Here is a 14,120-nt window from a genome sequence, read left to right as displayed (position 1 = left end):
TATGAAGAGCATATACCCAAATGCTCTAACTTCAAAGTTTAAAAAATATACATGCAAAACTCACTAAACCTATTATGCGTCCTTATGTACCTTAAATAACATATTATTAAATAAGATATTATGTGTTTAACTTCAAATTAATGCATCACAAAACATACCAATAAAATTAAAAATTTATCGAATGTGAGAATTCGATAATTTTCAATTGAATGGTATGGAGTAGAGGTTGATTGATGCCCTAGGCTTGAATTTAATGCAATAGAAGTAGCGAGAAAGCTTGAAAAATTATGAAAATGAAGTTTGCTTACGTTTGTTATAAATTTTGAAAAAAACTCTCTGAAAATGAAGAAGAAATAGAGAAAATTTGACTCGTTATATAAATCAAACGCCTACGGAACTTAGCCTCTGTAAATAATATGGACGTTAACCTCTGTGAAAAATAAGTAGCTTAACCTCATAATATTTCCATCTATGTTTTGCCTTGGATATGAGACTTGACTTTGATAGAATATTTCCATCTATGTTTTGCAAGACTTAACTTTGATTGCATTTTTTATGCACTCGGATGTTAAGTTCAAAATTTTAAGAGTAATATTATTTTTAAGTATGATGCATGCAAAGAGTAATCTCCTTTTTGCTAGCTAGCAAGGCTAAGGCCCGAATGGTTCCCAATATACAAATTGTTGATACAATGTATAAATTTCAATTTGATACAATGTATAAATATTACATTCATAATAGTTATTGCATCTTGACATGACTAATTTGTTATAATAGGCTATCTAAAATTTGTCATCTAAACAGTAACTTTAGATATATATTGCCCAGAAGGACACTTATGATAAGATGTTATTTTAAGAAAACAAGCACATTAATAATCCGCCAATCATAGACTAAAATTCTTGGAGACTCAATTTTCTCTTTTTATTACTAGCATAACTTTTGTTCATTATAGTGGATATTTTTGTACAAATTACTATGGATAAGTTTAAAAATTTTAACTATTCTCTAAAAACATTAGGGATGGGAGTTTAAATTGCCTTTTCAACAAACAACTCAGCAAAAAAATGTGCTCAAAACTGCCTCAGTATATTACAAATATTGGTAACAATCTCCTCTATAGTTCTTAGAATAAGGATGGCATGCTGTCTACAACAGACAATGTGTAAATCTACATGAGTACACTCCAGGTAAGATTCACATCACATTGATCATGACAATAATGAAAATACATTAAACTACAAAATCATGTCTATAATTAGACTACATTGTCAGGTTGAAATGTAAATAATGCACACATATGTGTACACCTGCAAAAAGTTATTGGGGGTATAAACTTGCTCTATCCGTTTTCACAAACAAATTATTAATGGAAAGCTGCAACCTCGTCACTGAAGTGTTTGAGAAGGTTCTCAATGGTCATAACGCTATGGTCTGCCTTATCCCTGACTCGTACACTCACCTGGAACAATGAAACAACTCTTAGCTTCCTATAGAAAGAAAAATTTGAAACCATTCTATTAATCAGATAGTGGAAATAGGAAGAACCTGTCCAGTATTCGCCTCCTCTTCCCCAACAACCAAGATGTAGTTGTACTGTGCTAACTGAGCTTCTCGTACCTAAAGAATGACAACTAGTTATTATAGTTCTTTCTTTAAACCATAGAAAATAAAAGCTTACTAAAATAAAATAGAACTACTTGAATGGGGCCATTTACAAATTCAAAACAGAAAAAAGGGAATGCTGAATCGCATGAATAAGATGAACATAACACTAAATATAAGCGACAGAATACCAATGGGGAAAAAACACTACTCAATATGAAATTCACTTTGGTAAACAGCCCAGTTTCAACACTTGCAGAATATTTGAACATTAACTGACAGATTTTCCCGTGGATGAATGGCACTGTCTTAGTACTATTTTCCCGTGAATGGATAGCATGAAGTACTAAATAAAAATTTATTGATTCTAAAGGTATGTGATACCTTCTTCTGAATCTTTCTATCAGTTGTATCAGCATCTACATGATATCCTGCTTGGTGGATTTGATCTCGTACCTAGAAAATTATAGCCCAAAAATGTTTTAATCAGCAACTGGTTTTTCAGGTCAAAATATTAGTATCCAACAAAAATAGAACTAGAACAATAACAGAGTTAGGTAATATAATTATCCAACGAAGATTGCTCAAACTTCGTGAAGAAGCTACCACATAAAAAGTATATCTAAAAAGGCTTGTTGCAGATTCAAAAAACACAAATTGGTTCAAGGATTTGATGCAGTTGTATCGTAACAAATTTCAAAAGCATGAAGCCACAAATTTTACTGGACTACACATCATCACCCCGTCTAAATGTTCTCATATGACTTCGACAAATATACAACAGACTAAAGTCAGGAAACAGAGCTGTGTACCTTCAGAGAATAAGCTTGTGATTTCTCAGAAACAGGGCACAAAATTGCTTGACGAGGACTGAGCCAGAAGGGCCATTTACCCTTGTAGTGCTCTAATAGTATCGCAAACATGCGTTCAACTGATCCTAGAATGGCTCTATGTATCATAACAGGCCTCTCAATTTTGGCTTCATCCTCAGCTGAGAATTCCAACTTAAAACGATCAGGAAGCTGGAAGTCAAGCTGCAAGGAGCCAGTTTATCCAATTATCAGTAAAAATAATTAACAACTGAACCATGTGAATGCAAGCAAGTAAAGCCAAACAGGGTAAACCTGTAGAGTTGCACACTGGAATTTTCTACTCAACGCATCGGATACACTGATATCTATCTTTGGTCCATAGAATGCTCCATCCCCTTCATTCAACTGCAGAGTTTTACTCAGATTATAAGCACATAATTGAAGGTTACAAATGATGCATTACATTGAAAATAATAAAACAGATATACAAAAACAAAATAAAAGGATGTATGAGAAAATAAAAATAGTATCAAGCAAACCTATAATTGAATTCAAAACATGAAAAGCATACATCATATCTTATACAAGATACTAAAGACGTCAAGCATACATCATATCTTATACAAGATACTAAAGACGTCTAAAATACCTGCCATGGCTTGCCAAACTCATCCAAAGCCTCCTTGAGAGCACTTTCAGCCCTATCCCACGTTGCATCATCTCCAAGCTTATTCTCAGGCCTCTACTCAAGTATTTAACATAGGCAAGGCAAAGTAAATAACTGAGTCATTAAATAAACTAATCCAATCACTAACAGCAGAGGCTACCGAGCTTATCATGTATTACTATATCATGTATAGAAGAAAAGAAAATAACAAGAGCAGAAGCTACCATGCTTAGATAACGATCAATATAGCAATCACTATCGGCAAATATGCAGGTTTGTTTTATTGATCTAAAGAGAAGAAAATAACTAGAGCAAAAGCTCCCAAGCATGAATGATCAATGATCACCAGCCCCGAAACCATTTGCTTACTAATTTTCCTATATAACAAGCATATCTTATTTCTCTATTACTATCCTTATCTCATGTTCATTTACCATCCAAGGTTAAATTAGGATTCATGAAAGAGCGATGCAAGCTTTTTTTTTAAAGGCAGGCAATACAAGCACATATTGCCAAAAATAATTTACCCTTAGCAGTAAGCCAAGATAAAGAAGGAAAAAGTAATTTCCTCCTTCATATGAGCATCAATGCTAAGTGATGAACTTTGAGAATAATAAAGAGCAAATGAATACCGTTGAAAGTTTCAGTTCATATGTGAAACCGAATATTTGATAGACATAATCAATAAAGTCCAAGGCTTTTCTGACTTCATCTTTAACCTGTAAAATGAATTGATACAATAATTTCAGCTTCAGCTTAAACGATATTATAAAAAATTATATTACATAAATTTACGTTCAACGCACCTGGGACTCCCTGCAGAAAATATGTGCATCATCCTGTCCAACACACAAAGTAAATGACGTAAACAATACAGAACTTCTAATAGTATAGAAAACAGAAGTTAAAGACAAGGTGACAATCAGTCTTTACATTAGAAACCAACTATAAATGTAATCAAGATAAAACAAAGAAAACTGATCACTTTCACAGTTCCTACAAAGATTTACCTGCTGAAATCTCCTAACACGTGTTAGTCCACTTAGGGCACCACTGGCCTCATTTCGATGCAAAACCCCAAAATCAGCAAAACGAAGAGGAAGTTCTGCAAAACCATAAATAACAGTGTTGTGAGATGATATTTTATACAATATATCAGCTCTACCTAAAAATATCCAAACTACACTTTCATTCACTTACAAAAATAGAAACTAAATTATCTCTACCTCCCATCACACCAAAATTATAATTTTTAGTCTATTTCCAGTTCAATTTTTGGACATGATTGAAAAAATCTTGCTCTTTATGCTAAAATGATTTTATATGGAAAAATACAGCTTATTAATAAATAAACCACTTCTTTGAGCTATATGTGAATATGTAAGCAAGAGGAAAGATGAGACGATATAAAATAACACTGGACAGGTATTACTCAATTTAGGCATATTCAGATAAATGTTAATCCATTAACCAAGTAGCTCAAACAAGTACATTATCCAGATTTCAACAGTAAATTCTGGACTAGCTCAGCCACCACAAGCATAGAAATAAAAGATGTCATTTGAAAACCTGTTTATGCAAGTGAAAATTACCTCTATATGAACGAACTCTGTGTTTAAACATTAAGCAGTGTCCTGGGCAATTCATTGGTTTCAATCCAAACTCTTGTTTATCAACCTAAAACACACAATTTTCATAATTTGGTTAGATAAATTGATAGTGTTCAAATAAACAACATATTATGAAGGTTTTGTAGAAAAATTCTTCAAAAAACTTATCATACTAATACTTCTCCATTTCGCTCTTAAAATATCTACAAATAGATGCCTAAGATTAACAAGGCAAGAACAGTGAAGAGATAAGAAAAAAAGAAAGACGGTAAAACTAAATAACCAGCCATCTGAAATATTTTTAGCACAAATGGCACTTAATAAGCTCAGAGGAATTTACAGTTAGGCACACGAGCTGGTAGATTCAAAAGTGATAACGTAACAGTTACAGAAAAATACATGCAAACAAAAATAATATATACCTCCAAAACAAACATATCATCTTTATACTTTTCTGCATGACCAGATGCCTTCCACAGCTCCATGTTATACATATTCGGTGATATAACCTGATGATTCCATCCAAATAGTAGTAAGCAATAGTAAAAAGATTGCTTTCAGTTATATCAAGAAACTTCTATACTAAACTTTACCTCTTGATAACCCCTGTCTCTGTACTGATTTCGAATGAAGTTCATGAGTTTGTTGTAGATGCGAGTACCGTGTGGAAGAAAAAACCAGCTTCCCGGGCTAACATAAACAGGACAGACCAAGAGTCAGCAGTAAGAAAAAATAACTAAAGTCTGAAATAAGAAAGAATGAACCCACTATACCTCCACTCGTGATGAAGAATAAGCTCTTGTTTCACCCCCACAATCCTGTGATCGTACTTTTTAGCCTCTTCAAGGCGATGCAAATATTCCTGAAATAAGGAGAAAAAGAAACATAATCAAATCATAAAATCATAAACAACCATAGTACATATAGCAGCACAACCCAAACATCATTAAAAAATACCACAGTTACACAGGGCAGAGAATCTAAGGCACTGATTAACGCTATAGCACACTGTTATCAACAATTGGGTATTTTCTTATTCTTAAAAGGTTACTTACTCCACTAAACACTCAGTCTGTCACAACTCGGTCTGTGATATGGCATAGCTAGATGGTTTACTAGAGAAATAACATATGAATTGAAATCACCTTTAAACTCTTCTGATCAGGATAAGATATGCCATAAACTCTTTGTAAACTTTCTCTATCTTTGTCTCCCCTCCAATATGCTGACGAAGCCTGGAATTGTAAAACCAAAAACCGAAGTGTTTGCATTGATATGAGTTTTTGGATAAACTAAACTCAATTATAATAAGGTTCAATAAGACATATTTAATACATACCTTCAAACATGCAATTGCTTTGACAAAGGATGTATTAGGAATATGTGGTCCTCGACATAAATCAATTAGGGGTCCACATCTGTACACTGTTATGGTCTTGTCAGCGGGCAAATCATTGATAATTTCGACCTGATAACAATTGCCACACAGCCAAGGCAGCAAATTGTCATATCATCAATTATAGGTGAACAAAAATAGGGAATATAGTTCATATTAATATGACTACCTGGTAGAAAAGATAAGAAAACTAATGTCAGAAACAAAAGTGAAAGTATACTTGCCTTAAACTTATTATCAGAAAATATCTCAAGCGCCTGGTCACGTGTAACTTCAATGCGCTGAAAGGGTTGTTTTTCCTGCAAATACAACCTTTATCATCCATCACATTTATTTACTAACATAAAAATGTTTTATTCATCCTAAGAATAGACATGAACTCTGAGTTCATAGTTTTGATTTTGAACACCTAAGTTAGGAGATGAAAAAACTGGAAAAGACAACTGTATCAAAATTTCTAGATTAAAGGGAGGTATTTAAAGATCTTGCATTGTGTTTGGAAACTTCAAACAAAGGAAATGATTTGATTTGCTTTTGAAAACAACTTATACATTTGGAGCCCATTATAAAAATGAGATCTGGATTGATTTAGATTTAAGAAATAAAGCTTACATATAGAATTGATCTGATTTTGTTTCAATAAATTAAAATATTTAGAAATGTTGGAATAGTCTATCTATATCTATAAATAACTAAATTTTAAATAAAATCAGTCACAACTAATTCCTACCAAATTTCAGACTGAGCTGTCAAACAAAAGCAATGACATACATGGGTATTTAAGATAATCATACATGATTTAGATCCTCTAAAGTGAGTTTAAAATAATCCTAAGAGATTTAGGTTACTAAGTGAGTTTACCTGTAAAATTAAGTTCATAACTACCTTTTACTTAATTTGCAGTGCATTGAGATCCCTACCCATTAAAATTCAAGGGTGAATACCTAACTACTTACTCATTTAGAGACAATCTCACTTTATAGAATATTTGTCAACCTAAATGTAAAACAATCCCAATAGCAAAGTAGCAGCTAAAGGAGCTAGCAGAACTAAACCAATGTTTTAAAAACTAGACAATTGACATCATAAAATCGGTGAATACCGATAACATTTAGTCGCGGCCCTTTTCGCGGTAACGGACTGTTTTTAAAAACCTAGGTCTCAACAATTCTAAGTCAGGTTCGTTTTTACAACCTTAGACAAAAAATTAAATATAAATGAAATAAAATAAAACATGCAATGCAGGATAAGGATAAGAAACACTACCGCAACAGCCTTCAATGCTCCAGCTTCAATTTGTTTAAAGTGATCATCATTCAAACCCAAATCACCATAAAATGCATCATAATAGAAACCCTAAACAACAAAAACATCATCAATTTCTCATTCAAAAATCCTCTCATACGAAACATAAACAAAAACAGTTCAAATTGCATGAACAAAAATACAACAAACAAAATACACACCTCTCCTCTGGTAGTGCAAGGTCCAATGCAAAGCTTGCATCCATACTCTGTCTCAAGAGACTACACACACAAAAAATACCATCATTATCAACATCAACATCAATATCTATATAATTTATCCAAATTGAATTGAAATTGAAGCAATAAAAAACTATTAAAACACTGACCTGGCCAAGAATGTGAGCACTAGAATGCCAAAAAGTATCACGTCCTTCATCATCATCAAACTTAAATATCTGAAGCAACGAATCCTCTTCAAGAGGACGATTCATATCCCACAAAACACCATTAACCTTAGAAATGAGAGCATTATTGGCCAAATTCTTAGAGATTTCACGAGCCACATCAAACGGAGTCGTTTGCCATTTCTTCCCTTCCTTCACTTTTCCGTCGGGGAGTGTCACCTTAATCGGATCCGGTGACAGGGATAGCCGGCGAGTCTGTTGCTCCGCCTGAATCGCCTCGAATAAACTGATGCGCTTTGGGATGGTGGCGCTTAGGTAGGATTCGTCCTTAGCGTGAACAACCATGGCGGCGGTTGCGGCGGCGGTTGGGGAATAGAAACGGTTACTGAGATGATGAAGGAATGAGGTTGAAGATGAGTTACGGCGCAAACGGATTAGAGAGCATAGCATAGGATAGTGTGTATTAGTTTGGTTTAAGGGTTTGAAGGGTTTTGGTTACTCAAGATTTATTTTTTGTTTCGTTGTGGCATGGGAAAAAAATTCGCATGTTAAATTAAATATTTATAGTTCATAGCTTTAAATTATCAACTCTCACGGCAAACACTCGTGCTACGCACGGGTTGTTACGTTAAAAGTGATTAAAATATGAAATTAATTTTAGGTTTGATTAATTAAAAAAAGAAATATACTACACTTTAATTAATACATCAAAAATTATAGGGTTAAATACGTTTTTAGTCCCTATAAATATGCGACCTTGCATTTTTAGTCCCTTAAAAATTTTCCTTTAATAAATGGTCCTTATAAATTTATTATGCACCTAATTTCAGTCCCTACTGTCAAACTAAAGTGTATTTTTGAATGATTATTTTACAGACATGTGCATAATATTTTAAAAAGTTCATGGAAAAAAAAGAAATTCAAAATTTAATTTCTAAGTTGAGATTTTCATTACTTTTTATCATTATTTTTTGAAATTTAAAAAATTCATATTTAATTCTTCTCGTTTTAAAAAATTTTAAAACTTGGTAAATAAATAGTTTACAGTATTCTAAACATATATAAAAAGAATTATTGAAAATTTTAAAAATTAAAGGATAATTAAACAGTTTTTAAAATTTTAGAAAATAGCAGGGATTGAAATTGCATTCATAAAGATTTTAGAAAGACCATTCATTGAAGAAAAATTTTATAGGGACTAAAAATGCAGGGTCGCATATTTATAGGGACTAAAAACGTATTTAACCCAAAATTATATAATATAAATAAGGCTTAATAGCAACTTTGGTCCCCTTATTTTACCTTTTTTTGAATTTTGATCCTCCCATTTTAAAAATCTGGATTTTGGTCCCTTTTTCATGTTTTGTTTTGAATTTTAGTCCTCCATCAAATTTGGAACAATTTTTTAATGAGGTGGCATTGCCTTTGATGACGTGTCAGTTTGAAGTCACATGTAAATTTTACCATGTCATTAGTCTTGTTATATTTTTAACGTTTAATTTATATTAAATGTTTTTTATTATATATAATAAAAAGAATAAGTTAAAAATAATAACATATAGAAGTATTATATAGGCACGTTCATCTCCAAATATAACCTAAAAGCTGCATAGAAGTGTTCTTCCCCAATTATAACCTAGAGAAGTGTTCTTCCCCAAATGTTCCTCCTCTTCTTCTAATTCCGATACAAAATTTCAATCCAATTCCATTCTTCTACTCATATTCATCTCGTTTCTCCAATTATGTCAGAATCAAAGTTCTCTTATGCTTCAACAAATTCGTCCAGTTCAAGAAGAAAAGTGAATAGGTGTTGGTGTGACCTTGAGTCACCATTGATGACTTCTTGGAGTTATGCTAATCCAGGAAGGAGGTTTTATGGATGTGGTAATTTTAGAGTGATGAGGAAAAAAGGATGTAATCATTTTGAATGGTTTGATGAAGAAATGAGCAATCGTGCTAAGGATGTGATTAGATCTTTAAAAGATAAGAATGATGAACTTGTGAATTTAATGAGTGACACAAGGAAAAATGAAGAGCTTTTGAAGATGAAGACAAGAGATGAAGAGTTGTTGAAGAAAAAGATAAAAGTCATGGGCTATTTTCTGGGTTTGGTTCTTGTGTTTGTATTGTTAGTTGTGTTTGCACTAGTTGTATTAAAGTGATGAGTGTAATTGTGTTTGTATTGTTAGTTATGTTAATGAGAAGTGTAGTTGTGTAATTGTGTTTGTATTGTTAGCTATGCTAGTTAGAAGTGTAGTTGTGTTCTTTAAAAAAATTTCAGATTAATGAAATTTAACCAAGTTATTCTAACCTTTAGTTTGTTTGATATCTAATTGCAATTCTATTTGTTTGAACTAAGGCTTTTATCATAGCTGTACTCATTGAATTTTCGAGTTCTGGTTTTCTGTTCTCATCCTATGATAGTGAGGAGTCTGTTACCGTCATATGATTGCTTGAGGTTCTAATCTACTGGGATTAGATTTATGCTTGTACTAATTAGTGATACCGATAAGTGCATTAATTAACTTATTGTAGTTGAAATAACATCTTATTATTACTCTTGTCGTAATGCAGTGTTAGCATTTTTTTTTCCTATTCATTGTCTAAATGCTAAAGTTTCAACAGTCCCTAAAAAACTTCATACATTGAAACAATAAAACTTAGAAAATGTATAAACCAATTTAAAAAGTACTTGATAGGTAATATATGTAATATTTCAAAACAATTTACACACATTCAAAAATATAGAAGTCCTGTATGATTGAAGTATAGCATTCACCTGGGGATCAAGTTGTTTGGCGAGGGATACAGTCTTTTTCAGGACCTCTTCTTGTAAACGCGCATCATTATCATCATAGGTTCTAATCTATTGAGTCTAATCTGTTGGGCATCTGGAATTATCAGAAGGCAATTTCAAGTTGTTTTAAGAACAAAAATTTCTTAACCATTGATTTGGGGCAGACTATAAAGTTATAAACCACAAGCTTTTAATTAGCAAGATAATGCAGTGTCATAAAACAAGATAATGCAGTGTCATAAAACAAGATAATGCAGTGTCAAATTTGCAGCTATTACAAGCGAAACACAAAATGCAGACCAAAGTTGCTGCTATTACAAACGAGACACAAGATATATCAATGTCACAAAACAAGACCTAAACTAAATGTCATAACTTAAATTCTATTCTTGGGTTGGCTTTGGCGCTTGCGATCCTCCGTCTATAACTGTTTGTTCAGCCCCGTTGTTTTCGGTTTTTTTTGCCTTTTTGTTTCCACCCTTAGGAATTGCTCTCTCTGCAGCTCTCTTGCCTTTACATGTTCGCTTGTTATGCCCAAAACTCCCACATTTCTTGCACTTGACAGTTTGAAGACTTCTAGGTAATGTTTTTCTATTCCTCGGCTCATCATTTGCCTTGTTACGATTCTTCTTTGGGCGACCAATAGATCTTCTCATGACTGGAGGGTTGATTGGTTGAGTAACATTTGTCGGCCATAGTTGTGGACCATTGGTTGGCATAATGATATGGCTATAAGTAGCCATCACGGTAGACTTCCTATACACAAATAAAATGATGAATTCGTAAGTTAACATAATACGTCGGTATCATTATTATAGTTGTATTTTGGTTAAAATGAGAAGGAAATACCTGTAGAATGATGAAACATAATCTTCGGGCTCCTTTTTGTTAAACCATATGCATGCGATAGCATGACAACATGGTATTCCGGTTAACTCCCACTTCCTACAAGCACATGTCTTCTGCAGCAAGTTTACAATATATGTCTCAACACTATTTGAAACACCAAAAATAGCAAAGTCATCATCCGAATGCCAAGTGGCAGTCCACCGTTCTGCTTCCCTCTTTGTTTTTTCCAATATTTGTTGGATATTAGGACTTATAGCACCTTTGTACCTGGATAGTTTCTCCTTTTGAGTAGAAATTATAACCGTTATGTAGTGTTTGATTCCTTCAAGCAATGTAATTATTGGCTTGTCTCTATACTCCAATATTGCTCGGTTAAAAGCCTCACACATATTATTGACTTGTAAATCGCACTGTGAGTCTGTCTTGAAATGAGATCTACTCCAACATGAAGCAGGTACATCCATCATGTCTTTCCAAGCCTTGGCATTAAACTCTTTCATCTGATTCATTGCTCTTTCCCATGCCGGTAATGTTGTGGCCCTAGCCGCCCTCCATAACACTTCTTTCATATGAATTCCAGGGTACTTCTTCCTCCAATTACCATATAAGTGTTTAACACACAATCTATGCTCAACATGTTGGCTTGTTTCAAGAATTGCTGGAACCAAACCCTGAATTTACATAACAGACACATATAATATAGCAGTATCTGGAAGTTGGCTAAGTTAGAATAATATAGCAGTATACTTAAATATAACATGGTATAATATACTTAAATAGAACATGAAACATACTAAGTTAGAATAATATAGCAGTATATGGAAGTTAGAATAATTAAGTGTATGAACATGGTCTGATATCATAACAGAATTGCATACCTTTTGTTGGTCTGATATAAATCTATAAGCATTTTGTTGAATAGACCGTAAGTCTTCGAGTAATAACTTAAGAAACCATTGCCATGAATCCTTTGTTTCAGCTTCCACAACTACATAAGCTATTGGTATCATCTTGTTATTTCCATCCTTACCAACGGCCCCTACCAACTGACCTCCGAAGTCCCCTTTCAGAAAACATGCATCCAAACCAATTAGAGGCCTGCAAGTGGTTGCAAAAGCTGACTTGCATGCTTCTAAGCATACATATATTCTTTCAAACACAAGACCACAAGCTGAATCATCGCACTGAATTTTAACTGTAGAGTTTGGATTTGACTTCAATAATTCCTCAGCATAACTTCTAAGGTGGATGAATTGTTCACGACCAGCTCCTTGAATTAACTCTATCGCTTTTTTCTTGGCTCTATATGCTTGATCTACTGACAACTTCACCCCCCACTTTTCCACTGCTTCTGCAATCAACCCTTTAGTCTTCATTTCAGGAGTGTGTCTTAATGTATTCACAAATTTTTTAGCTAACCAAACGGTCGTCGCTTGTCTATTCCTTGGTGTCTTATGACAATTATGTAGATTAGTGAAGCTAACAAGTTGCCAAAATTGGTTGGTTGTTCTAAGGCTAAACCTTATATAAAAGGGACAACCTACCATACACTTTACAACCACTCTCTTCTTGTCATTTTTCTTGATCACAACATTCTTATTAGACTCCATTGCATAATCTTTTACGGCATCTTTGATTTGCATCTTATCCTTGAACATCATCCCAATTTCAAACTTCGTAGTTTGTTTAAAAGATGGAAACCTTTCCATGCCATCTTCAACATCACTTCCAAGTGGTGTATGTAGCTCATCTGAATCACAACATTCATTATCAGAATTAACAACCAATCTTGAGGGTTGCTCAGTTGAAGTGTTAGGGAGAACCGTGGTCCAATTAACACCGACATCATGACCTAAGTTCAACTCCTCATCCTCACTTTCCTCACTTTCCTCACCATCCTCATCATCCTCACACTCCTCATAATCAGGATCTGTTTCACTGTCCTCCCTATTGACACCTTCAACATTGACATCCTTGACATTTTCATCTTCACCATTTGCTTCTTCAACATTTTCATCTTCAACAATCGCTTCTTCAACATTTACTTCTTCAAACCTAACATCCTCAATATTAACTTCTTCGACTTTGTGTTCAACATAAACGTCGATCAATTTATATCCTCTAATATCTTCCATGAACTTTAACACATCTTTGTCATCATTCAAAGGCCGAAGTCCACGAGAAAAGGCATACTTAGGATTCCAATACCATAAACACCGAATATTACAATACCCTTCATTTTTAATCATCTTTTCAATCTCCATATAGGACATTAAGTCCACATCCCAGTCCCAATTCATTTCACTTGCAACCCCTCCAACATACAACTTCACTGGATGTTGCACCAAACGTCCCCTATGATGTATTCTAAGTCTTACAGTTTGTGTTTCACTTGGCCTACACAAAATAAAAACACACCTCTGTAAACAACAAGAACTAAATATGCAAACCACAATGTCACCAAGAACTGAATACGCAAACCACAAAATAAAAGTTGGCATACCTCAAAACAAAAGTTGGATTTGCCATGGCGATGACGATGAACAAAGATTACGATGGAGACAGTGATGACGACGATGAACAAAGATTACGATGGAGACGGTGATGACGACGATGAACTTACGGTTCGTATTCCTCAGTTTGCATCTTCATGGGTCTCAATCAAAAGGGTTAAAGTGTGTCTCTTTAGGTTTTGTTAATTGTTATAAGATTTTGATAATGAAAATGAATTAA

General features: G+C 33.7%; 2 protein-coding genes across 2 annotated transcripts; both read right to left on the bottom strand.

Moving 5' to 3' along the window:
* Positions 1 to 1,070: 1,070 nt before the first annotated feature.
* LOC131650862 (threonine--tRNA ligase, mitochondrial 1-like) lies at positions 1,071 to 8,286 on the bottom strand. The gene is made up of 19 exons (XM_058920569.1): positions 7,724 to 8,286; positions 7,557 to 7,616; positions 7,357 to 7,446; positions 6,315 to 6,389; positions 6,034 to 6,162; positions 5,840 to 5,929; positions 5,468 to 5,556; positions 5,288 to 5,384; positions 5,117 to 5,203; positions 4,677 to 4,761; positions 4,095 to 4,189; positions 3,891 to 3,923; positions 3,717 to 3,803; positions 3,067 to 3,159; positions 2,730 to 2,822; positions 2,418 to 2,639; positions 1,990 to 2,061; positions 1,549 to 1,620; positions 1,071 to 1,462 (listed from the first exon to the last, which is right to left on the bottom strand). The coding sequence occupies exons 1-19, from the start codon at positions 8,189 to 8,191 to the stop codon at positions 1,367 to 1,369; spliced, it is 2,133 nt and encodes a 710-aa protein (XP_058776552.1). The 5' UTR covers positions 8,192 to 8,286; the 3' UTR covers positions 1,071 to 1,366.
* Positions 8,287 to 10,921: 2,635 nt separating this feature from the next.
* On the bottom strand, positions 10,922 to 13,916 carry LOC131649147 (uncharacterized). The gene is made up of 4 exons (XM_058918896.1): positions 13,891 to 13,916; positions 12,266 to 13,784; positions 11,388 to 12,058; positions 10,922 to 11,294 (listed from the first exon to the last, which is right to left on the bottom strand). Exons 1-4 carry the CDS (start codon positions 13,914 to 13,916, stop codon positions 10,922 to 10,924), a joined length of 2,589 nt encoding a protein of 862 aa, XP_058774879.1.
* Positions 13,917 to 14,120: the final 204 nt, after the last annotated feature.

This window comes from Vicia villosa, linkage group LG2, assembly GCF_029867415.1.
Source record: "Vicia villosa cultivar HV-30 ecotype Madison, WI linkage group LG2, Vvil1.0, whole genome shotgun sequence".
Taxonomy (NCBI): domain Eukaryota; kingdom Viridiplantae; phylum Streptophyta; class Magnoliopsida; order Fabales; family Fabaceae; genus Vicia; species Vicia villosa.
The sequence above is the reverse complement of the archived record's forward strand: the minus strand, read 5'-3'. Positions and strand labels throughout refer to the sequence as shown.

Coding starts and splice junctions, on each gene's coding strand:
- LOC131650862 (XM_058920569.1), bottom strand. CDS start 8,191: ATGCTATGCTCTCTAATCCGTTTGCGCCGTAACTCATCTTCAACCTCA. Junction 5,557..5,839: donor CTGATCAGAAGAGTTTAAAG/GTGATTTCAATT, acceptor TCCTTATTTCAG/GAATATTTGCATCGCCTTGA. Junction 2,062..2,417: donor CACAAGCTTATTCTCTGAAG/GTACACAGCTCT, acceptor ATAATTTTCTAG/GTACGAGATCAAATCCACCA.
- LOC131649147 (XM_058918896.1), bottom strand. CDS start 13,916: ATGGCAAATCCAACTTTTGTTTTGAG. Junction 13,785..13,890: donor AATCCAACTTTTGTTTTGAG/GTATGCCAACTT, acceptor TATTTTGTGTAG/GCCAAGTGAAACACAAACTG. Junction 11,295..11,387: donor TATGTTTCATCATTCTACAG/GTATTTCCTTCT, acceptor ATTTGTGTATAG/GAAGTCTACCGTGATGGCTA.